Source organism: Oncorhynchus kisutch, linkage group LG8 (genome assembly GCF_002021735.2).
Source record: "Oncorhynchus kisutch isolate 150728-3 linkage group LG8, Okis_V2, whole genome shotgun sequence".
Classification (NCBI taxonomy): domain Eukaryota; kingdom Metazoa; phylum Chordata; class Actinopteri; order Salmoniformes; family Salmonidae; genus Oncorhynchus; species Oncorhynchus kisutch.
The window spans coordinates 73,818,645-73,835,104 of record NC_034181.2 but is presented as its reverse complement, the minus strand read 5'-3'; the positions used below and the strand labels follow the sequence as shown (position 1 = coordinate 73,835,104).

The following is a 16,460-nucleotide window of genomic DNA, read 5'->3' as shown; positions in this document are numbered from 1 at the left end:
CGTCCCATGGCCTGGGACACCTGCTGGGCATCGACGTGCATGAAGTGGGCAGCTACCCAGATGTCAGTAATTCCTGAACCATCCAGGGTGAGACACTGACTATGGTCCAAACACTTAAAAGACACACCCTCGTCCACTTACCCTCGCCTTATGCCCTTGGGGGAATCCCCGTTGCCATCTTGGAGGGCGGTCCAAATGATTAGCCAAGCAAGGGAAGTTTGCAATGTAAACCCCTCTGCCCTTGTTTTTAGTTGGCTTTGCAAGTGTACAATTATGTTCACTCTGGGGCCTGAAACTCCGCATACAGTGGCTTATGAAAGTATTCATCCCCCTTGGCATTTTTCTTATTTTGTTGCCTTACAACCTGGAATTAAAATGAATTTTGGGGGGTTTTGTATCGTTTAATTTACACAACATATCACTTTGAAGGTGCGAAATATTTTTTATTATGAAACAAACAAGAAATAAGACAAAAAAACAGAAAACTTGAGTGTTCATAACTATTCACCCCCCCAAAGTCAATACTTTGTAGAGACACCTTTTGCAGCAATTACAGCTGCAAGTCTCTTGGTGTATGTCTCTATAAGCTTGGCACATCTAGCCACTGGGACTTTTGCCCATTCTTCAAGGCAAAACTGCTCCAGCTCCTTCAAGTTGGATAGGTTCTGCTGGTGTACAGCAATATTTAAGTCTTACCACAGATTCTCAATTTGATTGAGGTCTGGGCTTTGACTAGGCCATTCCAAGACATTTAAATGTTTCCCCTTAAACCACTCGAGTGTTGCTTTGGCAGTATGCTTAGTGTCATTGTCCTGCTGGAAGGTGAACCTCCGTCCCAGTCTCAAATCTCTGGAAGACTGAAACAGGTTTTCCTCAAGGATTTCCCTGTATTTAGCGGTATCCATCATTGCTTCAATTCTGACCAGTCTCTCAGTCCCTGCTGATGAAAAACATCCCAGAGCATGATGCTGCCACCAGCATGCTTCCCTGAGTGGATGGTATTCTCGGGGTGATGAGAGGTGTTGGGTTTGCGCCAGACATAGCGTTTTCCTTGAGGGCCAAAAAGCTCAATTTGAGTCTCATCTGACCAGAGTACATTCTTTCCTATGTTTGGGGAATCTCCCACATGACTTTTGGCGAACACCAAACGTGTTTGCTTATTTTTTTCTTTAAACAATGGCTTTTTTTCTAGCCACTCGTCCGTAAAGCCCAGCTCTGTGGAGTGTATGGCTTAGTGGTCCTATGGACAGATACTCCAATCTCCGCTGGGGAGCTTTGCAGCTCCTTCAGGGTTATCTTTGGTCTCTTTGTTGCCTCTCTGATTAATGCCCTCCTTGCCTGGTCCCTGAATTTTGGTGGGTAATTGGTTGCACCAGATCTTATTTAGGGGCTTTATAGCAAAGAGAGTGAATACATATGTACGCACCACTTTTCTGTTTATTTTTTATAATTTTTTGAAACAAGTCATTTTTAAAATATTACTTCACCAAGTTGGACTATTTTGTGTATGTCCATTACATGACATTCAAATAAAAATCCATTTAAATTACAGGTTGTAATGCAACAAATTAGGAAAAACGCCACGGGGGATGAATACTTTTGCAAGGCACTGTAATTCAATTCGTAACTATTGTACATCTGCTAAGAAAAGTTAGAAATTGTGCTGCTAATGCCCTTGATGGCACAACCACATCTCGTAAAAAGTAAATATGTTTTTGTTTGGTTATCTTTTGGAAATTGTAGAAATAAAACATTTTCCTTCTTCAGAAGTTCCAGCTAGGCAGGCTAACGTTAGTAAGCAAATTAATTTGTTAGCTATCATACAGTAGGCGTTTATTAATAATCATATATTTAATATAAGTAGACATGCACTCATAACTGACTGTAGCGCATATAAAGCTACCGGTGGCTGAAAACACAATCATCAGGGGATGAATGAGTGACAAATTTCCAGCCAAGGGTGGTTCATTTAAAAATCATTCCTTCCTCCCTCGCCCCTTGCCCTGCAAGTGTATACTCGTCAGATGTCATGACACGTCATCAGAAGTGTCCACTTAATTTGAGGGCTGAGGGGATAGGGTGTGTCTTTTAAGTGTTTGGACTGCAGGTACAGGTTAATTAGAGTATCAATTAAAGGCGCAGTCTGTCATTTCTCTGCACTCTGTAGCATCCAGGCAGAGTACAAGCACCAGCAACTCATTGATATGTTAATTATATTTCTAAGTTATAGCATTAATTCTAATGGTGTATGTCTGGTGTTGGTCAGGATGTGGAGCAGGGTCCTTGTCAGGAGAATAATCTATGCATTTACACTGGCTAGGAAGTACATGCTGTACGGAGTACAGTACTGAATTTAGCGGTGGAAAGTACAACTTTACTGCATGTACTTATCTACATAGTACACATTAACATGGGTTATTGCATTATAATTACACTGTAATAAGGTCTCTGAAATGGGTTACATGAATCTGTGCAGTTGAAACAAATTCACCCCACTGCCCTCCTAATCCAAGTGGGGCATGTCCCTCATGGTCAATACTGTTAGGGCTAGGATGCATTTTCAATTTATGACAGTCAGGCAGCCCAATTCGGATCTTTTTGCCACTAATGGGTATTTTGTCCAATCAGATCAGATCTTTTGGCAAAGATCAGAATTGGGCTGCCTGTGTAAATGCAGCCTGAGTCACACAGTATCTGCAAATGCTTTCTTGAACCTTGAACTAAGTGTTGAAATAATTGCTGCTTCTGATAAAAAGAAAGGCCATAATAAGTTGCATAACTTGTGTGGGATAACAGACTTCTGTAGAAGTCATCAGTGAGAAAATATGTCAAGAATATTCACTGAAGAGTGACAATGAAATTGAGAATGAAATAACACCTCAAAAGTTGGTTCATAATAAAAACTAAAGTCTGAACACTAGGTATATATCCAACACAAACATTTAAATATTGTGTGACGTTTACTGATTTGTAACTGAAACAACTCCCTGGGGGTTTTCTGAAAGACAGTTATAAAGACCTTGCCATGCAATACAACCCTAACATATATTTCAAGTTAGTGGATCAAATAAATGGCCATACTATTTCAAGCATCATTCGGTTCGCCGCTTGATATTTCATACTGCCGACATACATTTTGTTCAGCACTCACTTCAGCCATAATCAGCTGATCGGCTTCACAAGCGAAAGCCACTGTCACATGACACCTCCAGTCTTGAGCAACATGGCTGCACGACAGGAGTGAGTATATTCTGTTTTGTATTATTTCTGTGATTTCTCTTTCTGTTAAGCGTACTTGGCCACTGATTCTGAATTAAACAAATTATCATGCACGAATTGTTAGCTTGCTAGCCATCTGCATAAACCTGATCAATTAAGGTAACTCTCGTTAACGGAGCTAGCTGTCAAGCACAAGAAAATAGCGGCGTAGTTTTTGCAGGCTGGCAGTCAGACATCAATGAGCAACGTTGCCATTAACTAACTATGCCTGTCTGACTTTACATTTATTCGTATAATAGGGAAAAACAGGTGGTTACAGCTCCAGTTTGTGGATAATATTAGCTAGTATCTCTACAGACGGGTTGTTTCCGGAATACCTGGCAGGGACCTCACGATACGATGTCATCACGATTGGTAATAGCACCTTTGATCACTTTTGCAGTCAAAAAACAAGCTGAGATCTACCACTCAGATTATTTTTAAAACATGTAAGCCTATTCAACATTAATAAAACAGTTCTGTAGGAATGAAGTTTGTGCAGTAGGCCAGAAACGTTATCGCATCATATTGGCTACAGTATATGTGCTTGGCCTGGCAATATTGTTCTTATGAGACCATATTATATTTAAAAACTCGAGCTTTGATAACAAAATAGATCAGTTGTACCACTTGCGAGGCATAGCTGAGCATAAATTGAAGAACTTTGCTTTTTTATTTTACTGGACTGATGGTATACCAGCTGAGGGTCCACCTCTCCCTGTTCTCTCCTTTCCTCGGGTGAGACTGGCCAGAGAGAGGACACCATCCTACCACTGATGGCAACTTGAGTCGCACCGCATTGTTTTTGCCTCATGCACAAATTCATGTTCCTACTGTATGACTAGAGAAAGTGAAATATTTCTCAACATTAAAATAGACATGACGAGCTGCTAATAATAAAAACGCAGGCCTATCGATACACTTAGCTACTAATTCATTGCAGCTGTGGCACGAGAGGAAGTAGGGAGAAGCGCGTTTTGTAAAAGTGTTGACAGTGCTGCAATTTTTTTTTTAACTAACTCACTCATAAAAACAGCAGGGCTTTTCTGTATTCTGACAGTTTATCCCTGGTCATGGTTTTAAAAGTTATGAAATCTCACGGTAGGCTAGTATCAAACTTTGCTGTGGGGTTGTGGAAGCGTTACGCGGCATGGTGATAACATTTTGAGCTATCTAATTGGCCAGCGCACTTGATTTAACGACAGCTCTTCTGGTCCGCTGGGTAGGTGGAGTTTGAAATGGTTCAGAACAGTTTGCCTACCTGGCATGCAGGGCTTCTGAATTAAGTGCACCTTCCGCCAAAACCGCAAATTCAAATAAATAAAGGACCGCAAGCCTTTATCGTTGGCTTTTCTACAGATATGTTATGTTTGGTGATCAACTAGGAATGCCTAGAATATCGACTGGTTGGTGACCACTGCTCTACTGTATCGATTTCCCCCATCCTTACAATATGTCAATGCTCCAATTGTTATCAATTAATATAGAGGTGATATGATGCATTATACTCTGTCCTCCTATCATAGCTCGTGTTTCTTGTTTAAATGTACTACATCTCTAAAACAGGAAGTGCACATTGAAACCCACTCACATGATCACAGAAGTGTTTAGGCATCTTATTGTCGAGTTGACAAAATATGAGGCAGGTTGGTGATCAACAACTCCTAAGTTTAGTGACCTTTGATCATGTACATCGGTCTTTGTTGTTACTAAATCACACAAGGTAGGGAGCACTCTCCAGAGCTCAAGTGTTATCTTTACCACACACTGGGGATCATTGAAACCATATCCATTTAGGGCAATACTGTTCTACAGTTTGTGCAAAATCATATTTTTTGTTGAGTGTGAAACTCTTTGAGTCCTAAAAATTGTCAACGTCTGTCCTCACCACTTCTGCTAAAGTTTCACTAAAAATGTAACTTTCATAACTGTGCAGTATAATGATAAACAATGATTTGTTTTTTACATTGTATATTTACTAAAGGGTTTATAAGTATTTTTATTGATTTATTGTTTTAGATACAATCAGCCGAACTGAAACAAAGGCAGGCAATTGGGTTAGCTAACTGAAAATAGAAAAGTACTAGACAGTAATGTACAACATATTAACCCATTTCCCAATGCTGACTTTCTATAGACCTGTGTATTGGCTGGGTAAAGACACCCTGAGAGTGTCAGCAGCCCTGTTTGCTGAGAACCGGCGGCGGCTGTGCCAAGGCATGAAGGCCACGGATGGGGTGGCCCCCAAGTCTGTAGTCGTGCTGCAGGGAGGGGAGCAGAAGCAGAGATACTGCACCGATACAGACATGCTCTTCAGACAGGTACATGTAAGGATCGGTGTCCCGCTAGCGGGACAACTTCCGGTGAAAATGGAGGGCGCGCAAAATTCAAATAATCATAAATATTATGCATTTTAAACATTTATGTACATATAAGTGTCTTATATTGGCTGAAAGCTTAAATTCTTGTTAATCTAACTGCATTGTCCGATTTACAGTAGCTATTACAGCGAAAACATGCCGTGCAATTGTTTGTGGACGGCGCCCCACAAAATGTTTTTCCACCGGCACAGGTTTCATAAATTCACATATAATGATTAAATATTCACATACGTTTTGAAAATCTTCCTCTGATTTGCAATCCAAAGGGTCCCAGCTATAACATGTAGTGTCGTTTTGTTAGATAAAGTCCTTCTTTATATGCCAAAAAGTCTGTTGAGTTGGCGCCAGCGATTTGAGTAATCCACTCGTTCAATTTGCAGAGAAATTCATCCGAAAATCTACCCCTAAACTTTGTTTCAACAAGTCAAAATACGTTTATACTTACTCCTCAGATACCCTAAAATGTAATCAAACTATAATATTTATTTTGGAAAGAAGTATGTTCAATAGGAAAGCGATTTTAGCGGGTGCGTAATGGCTTCATGACGCAGGCAAACATGAATTTCCAAGACTGTGTCCCTCTCCTAAAACTGTTATTTCTTATTCGTTTTTAAAGTTACACGCCTGAAACCTTGAACATAGACTGCTGTCACTCTGTGGAAGCCATGGGAATTGCATCCAGGGAGCTCATTTTCAATATGACCTTTCTCTTGTATTTCTAAGAGGATGGTCTCTCCCAAAAAACAAAATTCTGGTTTGTTTTTCTTTGGATTTTCTCCTACCATATCTGTTATATTCTCCTACATTATTTTAACATTTTTACACAAACGTCAAAGTGTTTTAATTCCAATGGTACCAATTATATGCATATCCTGGCTTCAGGCTCTCAGCTACAGGCAGTTCGCTTTGGGCACGTCATTCAGGCAGGAAGTGGAGAAAGAAAGGGGCCTAGCCCTAACAGTCAGTCACAGATATGCCATTGTTTTATCCTAAAGTGACATACAGTAATAAGTGCATACATTTTCATATTGATGACCCCAGCGAGAATTGAATCCACAATCCTAGCGTTTCTCTACCAGCTGAGCCACATAGGATCACACATAGATGAGATGGATGGAGGTGTGACTGAGCAGACCCTGGCTGACTCTTGACTCATGTGGTTCTGTTCTGTAGGAGTCCTTCTTCCATTGGGCTTTTGGAGTGACTGAAGCCGACTGCTACGGAGCCATCGGTGTGGACACAGGAAAATCCATCCTCTTTGTCCCCAAGCTGCCTGAGAGCTATGCAACCTGGATGGGAGAGTGAGTCAGTGACTGTAACTCAAACTATATGTGAATGTGATCAGCCTCAGGAGACAGCCTACCACTTTCAGCATCATGGACTCACAAAGACACTCTAAGAATACTCCTTAGGCCTTCTCATTAAAACCGATTGTGTCATTGTCTGTTGACAGGATCCATCCACGGGAATACTTCAAGGAGAAATACGCAGTCGATGAGGTGCAATACACCTGTGATGTAAGTTAGTGTGTCACGTTTGCATGCACATACTGTACACCTTACCCATCTTTGTAGTGTTGTAGCTTAGCTTGTGATCTTGTAGCTTCACTCGTTTCCCTCTATTTGATAGTGTCAGTTCTCTCTGATCCCTCAACAATTCTGCCTTTCTGTCTCAACTCTTACAGATTGCTGATGTCTTCTCCAAGATGAAGCTTGGAGCTCTTCTCACTTTGGTATGTCCTTAATATATTCTGTTGATGCTATGATAGTAGTTTACAGTAGCAATTCATTAGATAAAGTATTATTTTAAGAGACTTGAAAGTGGGCCTGGTAATTGTATTATGTTTCTTCCAGCGTGGACAGAACACAGACAGTGGGAGTACCTGCCGCGAAGCCTCCTTTGAAGGAATCAGCCAGTATGTTTAATTGGCATCAATTGATGTCCATTTGAAACTTTGTATTTCTAATTTATTTGGTTGAATGTTTTACCTTGATAAATATGATATTTCAGATTCCAAGTGAACAACACTCTTCTGCATCCAGTCATTGTGGAATGGTAAGTACTGTATGATACTATATCCAGCTTGTAACCATTGGTTGCTGCTGCTTTTCTGTTATGTGGAACTATTTTTGTGAAACCTTATTAGTCTGTGCCTGTTTCACACTGAGTCATCTGAGGTGGTGACTGCATCTCTAATGTGAAGAGAATCATTAAGACATAAATGGTGGTAGAAACCATAACCAAGAATAGAATCAGAAAAACACCTCACTAACAATATGGTAAGAAGCTGATTTTCCTGAAAGATAAAGAGGGGAGTGTAAGGCTCCTCCAGCAGTGAGGAATAGATGAGTAATACAGGTATTATTTCTGCATTCATTATGAGCTACCAAATATAAAGCACACACATAAACACAGAGCTTTAGCTTTGATCATCAATCTTTTGTTTCTGGCTGGGTGCTATAAGCCAAGCCTAGTACGTGTTTGTGCATGATGGAATTAAGCAAAAATGCCTGAGGGGGTGCGGTATATGATCAATATACCACGGCTAAGGGCTGTTCTTATGCACGCCACAATGTGGAGTGCCTGAATACACCCCTCAGCTATGGTATATTGGCGTGGACAGAACACAGATAGTGTATATTATATTACCACAAACCCTGAGGTGCCTTATTACTATTATAAGCTGGTTACCAATGTTATTGAACAGTAAAAAGTAATGTTTTGTCATATCCATAGTATATGGTCTTACATACCACGGCTTTCAGCCAATCAGCATTCAGGGCTCAAACCACCCAATTTATAATATAGAGATATACACCTGGCCTATTGATCTAAGAGGCCCTTGACTCCTTGTTCCTTCTCTTCCTGCAGCCGGCTGACTAAGACTGACATGGAGCTGGAGGTTCTGCGATACACTAACCGGATTTCCAGTGAAGCCCATAAAGAGGTCAAATCCTGCAGGACAGACAGACATACCTGTCATAGGGGGAGAAGGAGCTCCAGAATCTGACTCATCTCATTTGATCTGTGCATTTTGGATTTTAGGGGACCGAAAGTATTGGGACAAATTCACTTATGTGTATTAAAGTAGTCCAAAGTTTAGTATTTGGTCCCATATTCCTAGCACACAATAACTATATCAAGTGTGTGACTCTTCAAACTTGTTGGATGCATTTGCGGTTTGTTTTGGTTGAGTTTCAGATGATTTTGTGCCCAATATAAAGTAATGGTAAATAATGTATTGTGTTATTTTGGAATCACTTTTATTGTAAATAAGAAAATGTTTCTACACACTTCTACATTCATGTGGATGCGACCATGATTATGAGTAGTCCTGAATCAATTGTGAATAAGATGAGTGAGAAAGTTGGACGCACAACTATCATACCTCCCAAAAAAGGCTAACTTCCCCTGTTATTTTAATATTGGGAGGTTAGCATGTCTTGGGGGTATGATATTTGTGTGTAACTTTCTTACACATCATTATTCAGGACTATCCGTAGTCGTGGTAGAATCCACATGAATGTAGAAGTGTTTAATAACATATTCTCTTCTTATTTCCAATAAAAGTGACAGCAAATGCATCCAACGAGTTTCTAGAGTCACAAGCTTCATGTAATCATTGAGTACTAGGAATATGAGACCAAATACTGCATTGTTGACTCCTTTAGAACACATGTACAGTATATATGAGTTAATTTGTCCCAATAAAATGGGGGGGGGGGGACTTATGTACATAAAGTACTGTAATTTCTAAACAGTTCACCTGGTATGGATGGAATTACCCTCAAATTAAAGCTGGGAGTCAGCACTTGAATCAAAGTGCTGGAGTACACAGCCAAAACAACCAACAATGTGTCAATGTCCCAATACTTTTGGAGCTCACCATGTTGTTATATCATAATTAATATATGAATATAATCAAAGCTAAAAGAATACATCTCGGAGGCATCATTTCCCACTTGCAGCCTTGTATATCACAGGCACAGCCAACCTGAAGTGCTGTCTTTCTCCTCAGATCATGAAGCATGTGAGACCTGGACAGAAAGAATATGAAATGGAGAGGTGAGTGGAGCTTGTTATCATGAAGGGTATGCCAGCTATATTGAACTGTTTGTACCGTATAAAGCCATAGTGTATGACGAGGTGGTGTACTATGTCCCGTCTAACCATAAAGGTGATGGTAAAACAGTATGTTCCTTATCTATCAAGGTGTGTTCCTCTGGATAAACTACATTCACAGCACGTCTGATCTGATCACTACTGAAGTCATAAGTATTTGGACAAATTCACATAGTGTTTTCAAGTAGTCAAAAGTGTAGTATTTGGTCCATCAAGCTTGTGACTAAAAACGTGTTGGATGCATTTATTATAAGTAAGAATAGAAAATGCTTCTGAACACTTCTATATTCATGTGAATGCTACCCCCCCCCCCCCCCCCCCCCCCCCCCCACACACATTTTTTACCTCGTTACTGGTAATGGTGAGGGGTTAGCATGTTGTTTTGTAGCCTCTGAACAGCATCTCACTGATCGTTATTCATGATTCATTCATGATTTTTCTTAATCATGGCGTTATGAGGATTTTTTTAGAAGTGTTATTTATAAGAAATATCTAATCATTTTCTTTCTGTTACTATTGGGCAAAACATAATCCAAAACACACTACAAATGCATCCAATGAATTTGCAGAGTCACAAGTTTGATGTAGTCATTGCGTGCAAGGAATATGGGACCAAATACTAAACTTTTGACTACTTTGATACACTATAAGCACATTTGTCCAAATACTTATGACTTCTTCACATGGGGGGGACAATACATGAACTGCTTTCATTTCTAAATGGTTAAACAGATACAGTATGCATGAAAATACCCTCAAATAAAAGGTGACATTCTGTACTGTCACCTCGTGTGAAACATTTGATCTCAAACCTAAAATGTTGGAGTATAGAACCAAATGTAAAAAATGGCTTCACTGTCCAAATACATATGGAGGGGAGTGTATTTTACGATGAAGTAACAGCCACCCACTGAGCTGAATCAATTTCCTGTTTCTAGTTGGCAGCTTTTTGTGTTTTTTATTAAACCTTCATCTGGGTGGCTGAAGAATGTAAATAATCTGAGCTACTATAGCAGTGCCCCTCACCAGCCAACTATCTGACTAATTGACTGCAGCAAGAACGTGCAGCAGAGAATATGTAATCACTGACTCAAGTCTCCAGTGAATAGACCAATAACCAAGTGAAGATGAGTCCAAATGCTTTTATTTTACTATCCTCCAGTTAAGTATCAGGCGATGGAAATCTTCAAGGTGGGAGGATTAGATGACTCCCTCCTTGTATTCTAGGCTAATCAATATCAAAAAGGAGGTTAACCCTTGATTACACTTCATTGTTAGAACTGTGGAGCTTCTTGTGTACGGTCACTCATGTCAGTGCTTTTCTGTTGCAGCCTGTTCCAGCACTACTGCTACTCTCATGGGGGAATGCGTCACACCTCCTACACCTGTATCTGTGGAACGTAAGGCACTTCCTTCCCTTTGCTACACACAAATGGGTTCATTTAATGGAGAACATATCTGATGCGTGACATCATCTGTGTTACATTTTGAGGTACAGAAATGAGATGCTATTGTTCTATCTGACGTGTGTTCAGTGCCTCTATAATGACCTACTCGTATGCTTAAATCTTCATCAGTGGAAACAACGGCTCAGTCCTGCACTACGGCCATGCAGGAGCTCCCAATGACAAGACCATCGATGACGGAGACATGTGGTAAGTCGGCGATCATTTCACCTGATGTGAAGTTATTCCACTCCTCAATTGTCCTTTTGGGTTGTTTGCTTGGTTTTATTATATTCTGTGTTAATTTTGTCTTGGATTTGTATATCAAAAACTGGAATGGAATACTGTACATCTCAGAGAGCTACACCTCCCCTGCTGTCATTAGTATAGTAGTATAGCAGCTAGATCCACTGAGTGGCTCTCCCATGGGTTTACTCATAGACGGAGCATAGCTTGGACCGGCTTTGAACATAAGTCAGGCTGCTGTGTGCATAGGGGTACTGATGGAGATTTAAAGTGGTTGTGTGGAGCGCCCATGGTGACATAACATGAGCACCTTTGAAAGGCAAAAGTTGTATTCATTATGATGTACATGCTGTGAATAATTTCTCTGATTTATGTTTGGAAATAATGATGCCGGAATGGCTGTAGAGCCCTTTGGTTGAGCAGTAACACTGATCTAACTGTGACGTGTGTTTTTTTTCTTGCAGTCTGTTTGACATGGGTGGAGAATACTACTGCTACTCCTCTGACATCACCTGCTCCTTCCCAGCCAATGGAAAGTTCACTCCAGACCAGAAGGCCATCTATGAGGCTGTGCTCAAGTCATCACGGGCTGTCATGGCTGCCATTAAACCAGGTATGATCCTACTGTACACAGGCAGGACAGAGGAAGCATTCACTAAACATACAGTACATACTTAGCTTGGGCACAAGGAATGATTATACCTTTAATATATTCATTTGTTCCATGGTTTGACTAATAGTGAGTTGTTGAAGACTGAAGACTACCACAGAACATGCCATATCCTCACCACCGGTCATTATCACCTGCATATTAGACTGCTTTGAAACTTTTAACCTCCGATTTAAAAACCTGACTGAAGGTGGTCTTGTGTTTCAGAGGTCAAGTGGACAGAGATGCACCGTCTGGCTGACCGGGTTCACCTAGAGGAGCTGGTGAAGATTGGGATCCTGCATGGGAGTGTGGAGGACATGCTGAAGGTCCACATGGGCTCTGTCTTCATGCCCCACGGCCTGGGACACCTGCTGGGCATCGACGTGCACGACGTGGGCGGATACCCAGAGGTCAGTACCAGAGAGATGGATACAGTATTCTATTCATCAATGATCAGTGCTACAGAAAGTTCTAAATACACTTCCAAAAAGACATGTCTCTCATGTCTCTCTCTAGACAAAGCTAACGTCCGTGTCATGCCGCTTGTTCTTGGTTACACAGGGTATTGAGCGGGTCAACGAGCCCGGTCTGAAGAGCTTGAGGATGGGCCGTCTGGTGCAGGAACGCATGGTCCTGACTGTGGAGCCTGGTATCTACTTCATCAACCACCTGCTGGACCAGTCCTTGGCCAACCCAGCCCAGAGCTGCTTCATCAACAATGAAGTGCTGACCCGCTTCCGTAGCTTTGGAGGGGTACGTTTACCTATCCACAGACAGTTTGTACTCATTAGTGTGCTGGTTTTACTGTCAATGTCAACCACCCAAAGCTTGCACATAGAAACCCCTTTGTCTCAATCTACTCCATGGCAGCAAATAATATACACATTATGCTGTTCTGTTAAGTCTTCTGCTATAACTGCTCCCCCCTGACAATTATCTACTGTTTATTATTAACCTTGGCTCTGACCCTCATGTGTCTTCCTGGATATTTCCTCCTCTCTCCAGGTGCGTATTGAGGACGACATTGCAGTGACTGCCAGCGGAATGGAGCTGCTCACCTGTGTCCCTCGTACAGTGGAGGAGATTGAGGCTTTCATGGCCGACCGTGGAAAATCCTTCTAAATAACGTCGCTCATATCCAAGCTGATCTAACCAAATGGTATTTTCACTCCTAATTGTGGAGAGAATATCTGTTTTCTGATGTAAGAGATGCAGTTTCTCTAATGATATCTTGCCAGTCTACATAATGCCATATATAATCAATAATGGATGCAGAACCTTTCAATCTAGAAAGGTGTCTGTTTAATCTCAGTGAATGCAGTATCAGTAGCATAACACACTCATAAACAAATGCAGGTTAAACTACCTATACTATTTGAAGCTCTTAGTGATAAAGATGATTATTGTGAAAATGCAGTGAATTAAATTGCTGTGGCCATCTTGCCACGTAAAAACAGTGTTGACGGTTGACAATATTTCAGTGCCTGGTTAATTGCTTTATGACTGTGCGTAATAGACTTTATTTTCTTGGACGTTTATACAATTCTCATAAAATACTGTGCAATTGAAGTAAATAAACCCCTCAACTTGCAGTTTTGCGTTCTGTGACATTTGTAGAGTGTGCTTCCAGTTGTAAATGCCAGTGATCATAGTGTCATGGAACAGTGGGTTGGTTTACTACAACTGTGTAGTAATACTGCCAGTCTTCACTAGATGGGGTCCTTAAGTCATTGTGAAGTTCATGTAGCTCTGGTAAGAAGAGTTGCCTTGTATCGATGCCCTTATTTGTTACAGATTTGATTCACACCACCAGTGAACTGGTGTTAAAATAAATGGAATGACTACAAATATGCACTAAATAAGTATAAACACATTTATTTACCTATTCTCTCTAAAACAGTGTCAATCAAACCTTTCCCATTTCAATTATGAAGTAGTGTACATTGCATATGTTTGCATTAGAATTCCAAATACTACTGTATAGCATTTCAGTCATACACCATGTCTCTGATTTAAAAATATACTTTTTTTTTTTGAAGAGCGAAAGATGGTGTTAAATCATTAAACTTAAATACTTGGCAGTTGGCAAATTCAGTTAATTCCCTTTAAGTCAAAGTTGCATTGAATACACTGTATTATCATGTTTTTAGCTATTGAGTCCATCCCAGATGTAGCATCTGATTACACATACAATACATACAGGATGAGAATCCTCAAAACCTTTTCTTACAGTGAATGTTACTAGGATGGATGCAATCAAAAGGGAACTCCTTGCTCTTTAAGGTACAATACAGGATAAAGGACAAACTAGTGGGGCATAATACTTTACTGGCATGGTCAATTTATCACCTTTGTTTAGATGTTTACCAGGCCTACATGAGTAACAGTTTCAATTTAATCAAATGTACTTTTTTACATTTTTATTATTTGTGAAAATTGTGGTACATTACTGCAGTTATAAAGTGTCATGAATAATCCAGTATCCTTTTAGTGAATTAATGTTTCAATTTTCCCATGAGCATAGAAATGTACAATGGTGTAATCTTTTTATCTCACGCAAATGTAGTAGTTCTTTTACCTTCTCTTTAAGAAGTATAGTGTTCTAGAATTTCTAACCATCTGCTTTAACCATCCAGTGGGCTCTGGAATGCCTACATCCCTTTCCTAGGCAGCGATTGGTGGAGAGGTAACAGACGTTTTAACCCTGCAGCCAAAAGGGGCCACTGGTGCCGATAAACCAGCGCCCTCCCTGGGGACCCCAATAAATAAATAGAGGGCTTTCTGCTCTGTTCAGTCACTGGGAGGACCTGCTGAATTTCCTTCAGTTCAGCAACTTCTTCACTCACTCACTCAATCATATATATATATATATGAGTGAGTGAGTGAAGAAGTTGCTTAGACTGGTATATATATATATATATATATATATATATATATATATATATATATATATATATTAGTACCAGTCAAATGTTTGTACACACCTACTCATTCCAGGGTTTTTCTTTATTTGTACTATTTTCTACATTGTTGAATAATAGTGAAGACATCAAAACAACACATCAAATCATGCAGTAACCAAAAAAGTGTTAAACAAATCAAAATATATTATATTATATACATATATACAAAGTAGCCATCCTTTGCCTTGACAGATTTGCACACATTTGGCATTCTCTCAACCAGCTTCATGAGGTAGTCACCTGGCATGCATTTCAATTAACAGGTTTGCCTTGTTAACTTGTGGAATGTCTTTCCTTCTTAATGCGTTTGAGCCAATCAGTTGTGTTGTGACAAGGTATATGTACAGTAGGGTTGGTATACAGAAGACGGCCCTATTTGGTAAAAGACCAAGTCCATATTATGGCAAGAATAGCTCAAATAAGGAAAGAGAAATGACAGTCCATTATTACTTTAAAACACGAAGGTCTGTCAAGAACTTTGAAAGATTCTTCAAGTGCATTCGCAAAAAACAGAAAGCGCTTTGATGAGACTTGACTCTCATGAGGACCGCCACAGGAAAGGAAGACCCAGTGTTACCTCTGCTGCAGAGGATAAGTTCATTAGAGTTACCAGCCTCAGAAATTGCAGCCCAAATAAATGCTTCACAGAGTTCAAGTAACAGATACATCTCAACATCAGAGGAGACTGTGTGAATCAGGCCTTCATGGTGTAATTGCTGCAAAGAAAGCACTAAAAGACACCAATAGAAGAAATTTGCTTGGGCCAAGAGACACGAGCAATGGACATTAGACTGGTGGAAATCTGTGCTTTGATCTGATGAGTAATTTTGAAATGCGGAGTAGGTGAATGAATGATTACCGCATGTGTGGTTCCCACCGTGAAGCATGGAGGAGGAGGTGTTGGGGTGCTTTGCTGGTGACACTGTGATTTATTTAGAATTCAAGGCACACTTAACCAGCATGGTTACCACAGCATTCTGCAGCGATACACTATCCCATCTGGTTTGCGCTTAGTGGAACTATCTTTTTTACAATAGGACAATGACCCAACACACCTCCAGGTTGTGTAAGTGCTATTTTACCAAGAAGGAGAGTGATGGAGTGCTACATCAGATGACCTGGCCTCCACAAGCAACCCAATTAAGATAGTTTGGGATGAGTTGGACCGCAGAGTGAAGGAAAAGCAACCAACAAGTGCTCAGCATATGTGGGAACTCCTTCAAGAGTGTTGGAAAAGCATTCCAGGTGAAGCTGGTTGAGAGAATACCAAGAATGCAAAGCTGTCATCAAGGCAAAGTGTGGCTGTTTGAAGAATCTAAAATGTATTTTGATTTGTTTAACCTTTTTTTGGTTACTACATTATTCCTTGTGTTATTTCATAGTTTTGATGTCT

At 40.3% G+C, this 16,460-nt stretch overlaps 1 protein-coding gene across 2 annotated transcripts; it reads left to right on the top strand.

Moving 5' to 3' along the window:
* The first annotated feature begins 3,041 nt into the window (after nt 1-3,041).
* On the top strand, nt 3,042-13,696 carry pepd (peptidase D). 2 transcript variants are annotated; one of them, XM_031831197.1, is made up of 15 exons: nt 3,042-3,240; nt 5,396-5,579; nt 6,813-6,940; nt 7,093-7,156; nt 7,324-7,371; nt 7,493-7,554; nt 7,650-7,694; nt 8,511-8,586; nt 9,658-9,704; nt 11,093-11,161; nt 11,339-11,416; nt 11,917-12,065; nt 12,330-12,514; nt 12,666-12,857; nt 13,110-13,696. In XM_031831197.1, exons 1-15 carry the CDS (start codon nt 3,200-3,202, stop codon nt 13,224-13,226), a joined length of 1,485 nt encoding a protein of 494 aa, XP_031687057.1. In that variant the 5' UTR covers nt 3,042-3,199; the 3' UTR covers nt 13,227-13,696. The 2 variants fall into 2 exon arrangements, with proteins under 2 accessions (XP_031687057.1, XP_031687058.1); XM_031831198.1 differs by lacking the exon at nt 3,042-3,240 and adding an exon at nt 3,249-3,633 and having other exon boundaries at nt 13,110-13,567.
* Nucleotides 13,697-16,460: the final 2,764 nt, after the last annotated feature.